At 58.9% G+C, this 9,872-nt stretch overlaps 2 protein-coding genes across 2 annotated transcripts; one reads left to right on the top strand and one right to left on the bottom strand.

The window, feature by feature from the left end:
- Positions 1-1,062: 1,062 nt before the first annotated feature.
- On the bottom strand, positions 1,063-4,730 carry LOC142034263 (G protein-activated inward rectifier potassium channel 4-like). The gene is made up of 3 exons (XM_075035195.1): positions 3,743-4,730; positions 2,450-3,635; positions 1,063-2,202 (listed from the first exon to the last, which is right to left on the bottom strand). The coding sequence occupies exons 1-3, from the start codon at positions 3,914-3,916 to the stop codon at positions 1,853-1,855; spliced, it is 1,710 nt and encodes a 569-aa protein (XP_074891296.1). The 5' UTR covers positions 3,917-4,730; the 3' UTR covers positions 1,063-1,852.
- A 1,161-nt stretch (positions 4,731-5,891) lies between these two features.
- On the top strand, positions 5,892-7,096 carry CLDN25 (claudin 25). The gene has a single exon (XM_075035196.1). It carries the CDS (start codon positions 6,021-6,023, stop codon positions 6,693-6,695), a length of 675 nt encoding a protein of 224 aa, XP_074891297.1. The 5' UTR covers positions 5,892-6,020; the 3' UTR covers positions 6,696-7,096.
- The last annotated feature ends 2,776 nt before the right edge of the window (positions 7,097-9,872 follow it).

Below are 9,872 nucleotides of genomic sequence, written 5' to 3'. Positions count from 1 at the left end.
CTGGGTGCTATTGGGGGGGGGGGGGGCGGCAACATGTGGGGCTGGAGCACCAGGAGGCAGAGGTACATATCAGTCGGGGGGCTGCAGAGCCCCACAGGGGGGTCTGGGGGTGCTGGGGGGGGCAACAGGTGCAATAGGAGCCAGCCAAGAGGGCCCACCGCATCCCAGGGTGCATCAAACACAGCAGGGCCAAAAAAAAGAGAGGTTAATTACCCCACTGTAATTAGCAGCGGTGTGCCCCCCCCCCCCATGACACCTGCCTGCAGGCCTGGCCCCCGCCCTTGGGGTGTGCAGCCCCCCCACCCCCGGGGGTGTTTGAGGGGTTTTGGACAATGGCCTTAGTTACATGATTTAGGGTCAGGTCGGCCCTGAGGTGGTCAGTCAGGTGGGTGAGAGGAGCCCGCGAGGGCTCTGCCAGCTGAAATGTCTGCTGTCCTCCTCTTCAGGGTATGAAAGTATATTAACTTTTAGGGTTTTTTGTGTATACATACACATATATATAAAACCCCCATACTTCTATACACATATACACTGTCGTGGGTGGCCCCACGTGCCCACCCCGCTGCTTCATCACTCTCCTCCTCAGCAGGACAGTGGGGGAGAAGCAGAAAATAAGCCAAACAAAAAAACCCAAACAACCCATGGGGTGAGATAAAGGCAGTTTAATTAAAGAAAAAGCAAAGGCGGCATGCAGCAGCAAAGGAAACCAAAAGGATTTTATCTTCTCCTTCACCTCAAGCGATGGCCACAAAGCACAGCGCTGGAGGGGTGATGCCATCCCAGCCAGACCTGCTACATAAGAACTTTTATATGGATTTATAGATATAAAAGGGGACATTAAGCACCGTGATGTGGCACAGCAGTGGCATTTCGCTGCCGCCTCTGGTATATTTTGTGCTGCAGTGACACACACCAGAGGCACGAGCTGGCCGTGGCGACACGAGGTGCCCCTGGACAGCCAAGTACAACCAGACCCCCCCCACCCCAACCCCTCGCTGAGCCCCAAATCACTCCAGCGAGATTCCCCCCCAGGATGGCGGTGCAGCAGCCAGGTGGTGAGAATGGTGCAGAAACGCGGCTGCTCTGTGGGGTTTTACTGTGATTAGTAATTAGTGGCGTGGGTGGGAGTGATGAGTTAGGTACGCCGTGCTATGCGGGGGGGGGATGGGAGGGTGGGACACCCCCTCACTGGGCAATGCCACCCTCGCAGGGCACCCCCTGTGCAGGAATGAATACTGACCCACCTAACGCCATTCATCTATTTCTATCAGCATAATTAATTTAATTATATTGGTTTAACTCTATTAAACTCTGTCCCAGCCTCTCGCAGCACCGGCCAGCTGCGACAGTTCTGCGATTGGGGGGGGGTGGTCCTGGGGCAATGCGTGGGGCTGGGGGCGCAGCTTGGGGGTGTTGGGGGGAGGCTGTGGGGTGATGTCTGGGTCTGTGGGGTGCTGCAGGGGCGCCCTGGAGTGATGTGGGGGGCAGTGGGGGGGGGGGCTGGAGCCTTGTGTGGGGTCACAGCCCCTCCCCACCCATGCTGTGCAGCAGCCATCCCATTCAGGGGGTCTGAGCAACACCTGTCAAGTGTCGTGCAAGCAGAACAAACACTGCTGATTTATTTGTGTGGGTTTTTTTAATTAAGAGACTTTAATCACCCACTGCAAAAATAACGCCACGTGGCTGCAGCCGGGGCTGTGGGGTGGGGGGGCGAGGGCCGGGGAGCAGGAGGGCTCAGCCCCACGGAGGGAGGGTGGGCTATGGCACTGTCGGCGCGGGACCCTTTGCCAGGCACCCGCCGTGCACGGAGGGCACGGCCGGGCGTCCCATCCCGTGGCCCCCCGGGAGTGGCTCAGGTGGCAACACCCCGCTCCAGCGGCTCATCCCGGCTGCCCTCGGCCACGCTGCCACGACCGTTCAGCCCGGTGAGAGCATCCTTGCCGGGCCCGGTCCCCGGTGGGGCGCAGGGCTGCAGGAGGTGGTCCCAGTAGAGGCTGAGCATGGAGTGCTCCTGCTGCTCCAGCTCCTTCAGCTCGTGCAGCTCCTTGGCACTGGCCGCTGGTGTCTGCACCTCAAAGGTCATCTCGAAGCGGCTGTAGTCCACCCGGAAGGCGCCTTTCTCCAGGGACATGCAGGGCTCGAAGCGGTACCCCCAGAGGATCTCGTCCTCCGTGTACGAGGTGCGGGCTTGGCACGTCATTCCTGCGGCGAGAGAACGGCTCAGCTGCCACCGCCGCTGCCGGTGGGCAGAGCGCCGGGGCACCGCTACGAACCACCCGCAGCCTAACGCGGGGCTTCCAGCCCCGGGTCACCCATTTCCTGGGGGGCAGCCGGTTTCGGCCCCAGGCATCTCTTCCCAAGATGCCAGCCCCGAGCCCGGGTTCGCCCGGCATCTCCAGGACACCAGGGGAGGCACCCATCCCCACCCCGACCCCTGCGGACCACTCGCCTGTGGCTTCCACAATGCCCTCGAGGATGATGATGATTTCGAACTGCTCCCGGCGCAGTGACTCGGCCGACATGTCCCAGAAGGGGCTGTGGCGGTTGATGACGTGGCAGATGATCTGGGGCTCTACCAGAAACAGGCGGTCCTCCCCCGTGTCGTAGCCCAGGTTCAGCTCCGACTGCTCCAGGGGGATGAACTCCCCCTCGGCCGTCTGCCGGGACTTGATCAGCTTGGCCCGGATCTTGGCGTCTACCATGTGGCTGTCCCGCAGGTCTCCCACGCGAAACATCAGGCAGAGTTTCTCATCCCGGTGGGAGACAACACAGTTCTTGCTGAAGATGAGGGTCTGGGCGCGCTTCTTGGGCCGGGAGATCTTGACAAACATGCAGCCCACCATCAGGGCGTCGATCATGGAGCCGACGATGGACTGCGCCATCAGCAGGATGACACCCTCGGCGCAGTTGGCTGTCACCATCCGGGAGCCATAGCCAATGGTCCGCTGGCTTTCCACTGAGAAAAGCAAGGCAGAGATGAAGTCGTCCACGTTCTCGATGCACGCCCGCCACTCAGGATCACCCCGGTGCCCGATGTCGCCCCGCACCCAGGCGTCGAAGAAGTAGACGGTGCCGAAGACCACCCAGGTGACGATGTAACACATCATGAAGACAAAGAGGAACCAGCGGTACTTGAGGTCCACGATGGTGGTGAAGATGTCCGAGAGGAACCGCTTCTTCTCCTGGATGTTGCCCAGGTTCACCTGGCACTTGCCCACCTTCGTCACGTAGCGCTGCCGCTGCCGTTTGCTGGCCTGGACCGTGGGGCCATCGTCCTCCAGCAGCTTGCGGCGCCGGGTCTGCAGCCCCTCTGGGGTGGCGGCGCCGGTGCTGCGGGTGGGGGTCTTGCTGCGCGCCGAGCTGGGGATGTTGGGCATGGTCAGCGTGTGCAGCGCATAACAGTGGGTGCCCGCCTCCTGCGGGGCAGCCAGCAGGCACCGGGACAGATCACCGGGATGGTGCTGGGTGGCCACGCTGCCGCGGCTCGGCGGCAGGGATGGCTCATCGGGGACGGTGCCACCACGGCAGGGTGGGGACGGGTAGTTTGGCATCAGGGCGCTTCTCTTGGCAGCAGCGGCGCTGGCTTGCTGCCTGCTGTCCTCCACCAGAGCCCCAGGGGCGGCCGGGAGTTTGGGCTGCAGCGCAGAAAGGAGGCCGCCGGTAAGAAATCACCTCTGAAAACCACGACCGCCCGGTGGCATCCTGTCCAAAGGATGCCCGAGAGCCCCGGCACAAGCCATACCTTCTGGGGGAAAGTGCCGTACCAGCTGGAGTCGGTGGGCGGCCGGGGCAGGTAAGCCAGCATGTGCTTGGCGGTGGGGGTCTGCGCCGGGGGGATAGAGTTGCTGCGGCCACGGGGCTCCTCGGGTACCAGCCAGCCGCCGCTGCCGCTGTTGCGGGTGCAGGGGAGCACCATGGCAGTGCCAGGACGGGGGCTCAGCCCCGAGCTGTGCGCAGGGTCCTGCCATGGGGGACACAAAGCGGGGCATTATTTTGGACGTGGAGGGCAGCGTGGAGCTCCGGCCCCTCTCCGCGTCCCCACGGACCAGGGTCTGTGCCAGCCATGGGGCCGTGCTGGGGCGGCAACGGGCTGGCACCAGATGGCTAAGCCCATTAGGGGCCATAATTGCATTGCAGAGGCCGGGGAAGGAGGTGTTCACCTCCGGCGTGGAGCAGCCCCGGCAGCGGCCAAGCTCCAGGTGAGCGCCCGCAGCTGCGCTCCACGCTTGTCCCAGGCCGTGGCCATAATTGCCAGTTCTCTAATGAGCTCTGAGCAGAAACGGGCAGCCCCTGGGTGCGGGAGGAAGGACAGCCCGTGATAGAGATGCAGACCCACAGCTGGGCAGCTCGGGACGGGCCGAGTCCAGCCAAGTCCCTGCGGGAGATGCGATGGGAGGTCACGTTCCTGAAAATGCAACCCAGAAAGCAGCGACCCATACGGACAGGGATGGGGAGGGGGAGCGCAGGCACTCTGCCTCCTCCAAGCGTCCCCAGCCGGTGCCCTGGGGCAGGACCACTTCCACTCCCATGGCACCTCTTGGCACTGCCCCGGTGGGACCTGCGGTCCTCAGGGCCGACCTCCCAGCCCCCCAGCCCTGCAGAGACCCCCGGGTGAGAGAGGCACCCACCTCATGTCCAGGCGGAGCAGCTGCCGGACCAGCAGACGTCGTCCTCAGCTCCCGCTCTGCCCTGGCCGCCGCCAGGCATCTTCCCACCGGTTGTGGATGGGGTGCCGCTGCGGCCGGTGGGAGGGAAGGACGGGGAGCTTGTCGGAGGCTGCCAATCCGGCTCCAGCAGCAGAAGGTCGCCTGTTAATCTGTCTCAATGACAGGCGCAATTACCTTGAGACGATTTAATCGGAAGGAGCGGGCGCCCTGACGCCCGGGGGAAGGAGCAGGAGGGGTTTCCCAGCGGATTTCCCTGCTCTCGTCCTCGGGATGATGCTCCCCATCTGCTCTTGGGGATGGGACCGTCAACAAGGGCTGGAAAACATCGCCCCTCTCCCACCTTGGCTGTGCTCCAGGTTGAATGCGGTCCATCCTCCCTTGCCCTCTCCTTTTAGGAGCCCTCTGCGAAGGTCCCCCTCAATGCTCACTGGGGCCGGACCCCCGGTGCCAGGTGGACTCAGTAATTTCCAGCCTGGCCCCCGATACCGCTGTTGATAAGAAAGATGGCAGATGAAGGAGAGATTAGTCACTAATCTCCCAGGGAAGATGAATCTGCAAGCTGGACCCCGTGGAGGGGACGCGTGCGGGGGCGGATGGGAGCCGAGCACCAGCACAAAGTTGGGATTTTCCTGATGATGCAGCCCAACCTTTTCCCCCCATCTTTTTTTCTGCAGCAGGATATCTTCTTCCAGGCAAGAGTTTGCTCACGTCAAGCAACAAGAACCGTGTCCCCTGGTGAGGTGCTGGGTGCAGGACAGGGTGATCAGTGCCCACCTGCGAGCAGCGGGCAAAGGCACACCCTCCCTTGGACGTCCTCGTCCTTGATGCAGCTCTCGAGGGCTCCTTTGCAGATTTATTTAACAACTGAATGAGGGTCGATGCCTCAAACCCTCCTGAGAAGAGCCTGACTCCGGCTCTCCGCTGCCTGCATCCCACCTCAGGGTCCCCTCCCCATCCCACCATGGCCAGAGCCGTTGCTGCTGAGAGACGCTTTCCCTGCCAAGGCTCTCGCTTCAGGGTGGCCGAGGCTTGGAGGATTTGCATGCTTTGGCTTAACCCTCCTGGGCACGGTGAGGCAGCGGTGGGACCCGGGCCAGAGTCACGATGGGGATGCACCCAGCTTTTTCTGCCGAGCCCAGTGCGCTTTCCTTTTAGCTTGGAAAAACCAACAATGGCTGGAAAGTGACCGTAGCCACACCCCGGCGTTGGAGGAACAGGCTTGAATTTACTACCCCGGGCACCAGACGCGGCCGGCAGCGGGGCGGACACTGCTCCACAAGTGTTAATGCCGGCGGCCGCCACTCAGGGCGGCTTATCTCCCCCCGTCGTGCAGGTTAGCAGGGCGGCGTTAGCATGGCCGGGAGCTGGCGGGCGAAGGTGCAGGCAGGGGGGATGTTGCTGGCCATCCTCGGGTGGGTCTCCTCCTGCGTCACCACCTTCGTGCCACTCTGGAAGAGCCTCAACCTGGACCTGAACGAGCTGGAGGTCTGGACCATGGGGCTCTGGCAGGTCTGCATCGCCCGGGAGGAAGGGGCTGTCGAGTGCCGAGCCCACGGCTCCTTCCTGGCGCTGCCCCCCGAGCTGCGCGTCTCCCGCCTCCTGATGTGCCTATCCAACGGGCTGGGGCTGCTGGGGTGCCTCCTCGCTGCCCTGGGGCTGGAGGGCTGGAGAGCCTGCGAGGACAAACCTGGGCTAAAGCGGTGGCTCCTGCTCGCCGGGGGAGCGGCATTTGGCACGGCGGGGATGGCCACCCTGGCGCCCATCTCCTGGGTCGCCTACAACACCGTCCTCGACTTCTGGGATGACACCGTCCCCGACATCGTCCCCCGGTGGGAATTCGGGGAGGCCACCTTCCTGGGGTGGTTTGCCGGAGCCTTCCTTGCCACCGGTGGGCTGCTCCTCGCTTGCAGCGCCTGCTCCACGAGGACCGCAATGCCGCCAGCCCCTGCCTGCCACCAGCCCCCCGCCACGCGGGGTGCAGCCGGGGGCCACCACCCACACCCCAAAACCACAGACCTGATCATCTAGAGACTCGGGGTGCCGTGCCCTGCGCGCCTCCTGGCTCTTCCCATTGCAGGGATGGCTCCTGCGTGTTTTACAGGATGATTTGCTAATTCCTACGCCAGCCCTGCAGATTTTTTTCCTTCCTCCGTGTGCCTGCTTCACTTTTTTCTTTTTTAGGGAGCAACAGCTTTCCCCGCAGCACTTGCTGAGCGAGCGTGGGAAGGCAACGAGGCAGAGGCAGAGCGGTGGGCAGCACTTTGTACTCCTGGTGACATTTGTGGTAGCGTCGCTTACGGATGACGCTGTGTTAGCATCCCCTGCGAATCCCCTGTAACCGAGTCTGTCATGGCTAGCAGCCGTGCCTCAGCATAGCAGCTCATTCCTTGCCTGTCCGCATCACTCTGCTGTATTTGCAATAAATTATCGCGGTCATCGGCAGTGTGTTTCTGTGCTCTGAACGTACAGCTGCACCTTGCATGAGGCGCAGCATGAGTGGGGATGAAGGGTGGGAGCTGCAAGGGGCAGCGCTGCCGCTCCAACAATGTGTTGGTCTGTCCAGAAAAGACAGGGGGGAAAAAGGAGAGAAAGGTGGAAAACAAGGGGGAGAAGGAAAACAAGAGACGAGGCAGTACCAAAGAGTGCTCCTGCTGCAAAGACAGGATGCCAGTGGCTGTATCCCCTGCAGTAGCCTCATCTTCTCATGGCTAAAATGATTAACGCCATAGGCACACCACCCACCTTCGTGTAGAAAGTTTCTCAACTGCATCATTTACCTGTGCAGAAGAGGCAAGAGTGGTGTTTTGCCAGTCTCCTTAACCGTTTCTTCCACATTTTCCTGATTCAGCTGTAAAAATAAAGTCTGCTTGCACGCCTCTGTGCAACCAACAGCACGGAACATCAGGCTGGATTAACACCCAGAGTCCTGACAGAAGCCAGCCCGCTGCTACAGCACTGGTTAAAAACCGAGTTCACCGTGGGTTTAATCCCCACAGGCTAAAAGCCATGGGCGCGTGACCAAACTCAAGGAAGCCCCCAGCCGACACCAGCATTCCTGGGGGAAGCAAAGTCCGCCGTCCTCCAGAAGTCCCCTTTTGAAACCTGTACTTTGCTCAGCTGCAGGGGAGAGAAAGGAGTGGGTAGGCAGGGAGAGAGAAAAAAGATTCTCCCCAGGCATTTCTTACGCTGCCTGGACTTGGGGCACAGCCAGTTGTGCAGAGAGTTAAGGGGGGAGAGGCAGGTGCTCAGTCCTTCCAAACGAAGATCAAGGGAGGTAGAACAGAGGGGCCAGGAGGGTGGCATTCTTGGCTGGCGAGGGTGCTTTCCAAAGACCTGCACATGCCGTTAGCTGCCCTGGTGAGGTCTGAGCAACCCAGGCAGCAAAGAGAGTCTGTTTTGGCCGTCACTCATCACCCACGCCCTTGGGAAAGGGGAGGACCAGACACCAAGCAAAGGTTTCCAGCTTGGGGACACTCCTCCCTTCCTCCCTTGCCTCCCGACCCAAATATCATGACTTTCCAGGCACCGACCTGCACTTGTGAGAAGCCTTTGCTTTTTTTTTTTATTTTTTTAAAGCCGGCTTTGGACATCGGCTGGGTATTTCACTTTCTGGCAGCGGCCCAAAGAACAGGGCAAAGCTACTGTCTCATGACAGTCAGAGTAACCGACTGCTCCTAGTTCAGGATTCTCTCCCCAAATCACATCCTACTGCCTACAAGTTGGAATGACTCAACAGCACTGCAAAAGCTGTCTAGAAATTGCGAGTTGTCTGCTGGCTAGGAGGAGTGAGCGCAGTTGTTGAGTATATGGTGTCGCGGCCCCAGGGTCTCTGTTCAAAAGTTCAACATTTTCATTCATTGCAGTCAGACTACCCTGAGAAGGAAGTTGGAGGTCTCATTCTTCCACTAGCTGTTGCCCTGGTTTCAGCTAGGATAGAGCTAATTTTCTTTCTAGTAGCTGGTATAGTGTTATGTTTTGGATTTAGTATGAGAAGGATGTTGATAACACACTGATGGTTTCAGTTGTTGCTAAGTAGTGTTTATACCAAGTCAAGGATTTTTTCAGCTCCTCATGCCCAGCCAGGAAGAAGGCTGGAGAGGCACAAGAAATTGGGAGGTGACACAGCCAGGACAGCTGACCCAAACTGGCCAAAGGGATATTCCATACCATGTGACATCATGTCCTGTATATAAACTGGGGGGAGTGGGGCTAGGGGGAAGAAATCGCTGATTGGGAACTGACTGGGCATCGGTTGGCAAGTGGTGAGCAATTGCATCGTGCATCGCTTGTTTTGTATATTCCAATTATTTTACTATTATTATTGTCATTTTATTATAGTTATTAGTTTCTTCCTTCCTGTCCTATTAAACTGTTCTTATCTCAACCCATGAGTTTTACTTTTTTTCTTCCCCGATTCTCTCCCCCATCCCACTGGGTAGGGGGGAAGTGAGTGAGTGGCTGCGTGGTGCTTAGCTGCTGGCTGGGGTTATACCATGACAGCCGTCACGACGACAGGGAAAAAAACCCTGAAAAAGCAGCAGTCCCAGCTCTGCAGCATCCCATTACCAGGAAAAGGCATGGCTCACTGTCTGGGCTTGGGCAGCTTGAGTCTCTATAGACAACGACACTTCTACTTTATCCTAAAATAACTGGGAGAACGCAGGATTCTCCCACGGGAGCTGTTTATTCCTAAATAATGGAGAAATGCACACCGACAGGATGGTGGGACCGTGCTGACAATTTCCATTCAAAGATAGCTCTGCTAATTACAACAAATTTTGCACTAGGAACAAGTCCTAGAAACATCTGCCTAATGTGTTGGAAAAAACCCTCACCCGTGTGCGTGTCTCTCCCCTCTTTCTACGCTGCTGACAAGAAATCTGTATTTTGTCAGAGTGACGCCAGCAGCAGCCGGTAAAAGGGTGCCATTATAACATAGGGTCATGTTAGCAGCTCAATATGTAATTAAATGTTTCAATTCCCCGATTAAGAAAGAAAATAGAGTGTTTGGCTACAGGAAGAGAGCGTTTTTCCCTCCTCTTCACTGACTTAATGTGAATGCTTACCTACTGCTGCTTGCTTGGGAACGGCAGACTCCCTCTTCCAAAACCTCACGAGTTAACGGAGAGCGGCTTACAATGGGAAAGGGCTCCAGGACAGATTCTCCACTCTGAAGAAGGAGACTCGAAAGAAACCTCCCAGCAT

Source organism: Buteo buteo, chromosome 9 (genome assembly GCF_964188355.1).
Source record: "Buteo buteo chromosome 9, bButBut1.hap1.1, whole genome shotgun sequence".
Classification (NCBI taxonomy): Eukaryota; Metazoa; Chordata; class Aves; order Accipitriformes; family Accipitridae; genus Buteo; species Buteo buteo.
Note: the sequence above shows the minus strand (reverse complement) of the source record. Positions and strands in the feature narration are given on the sequence as shown.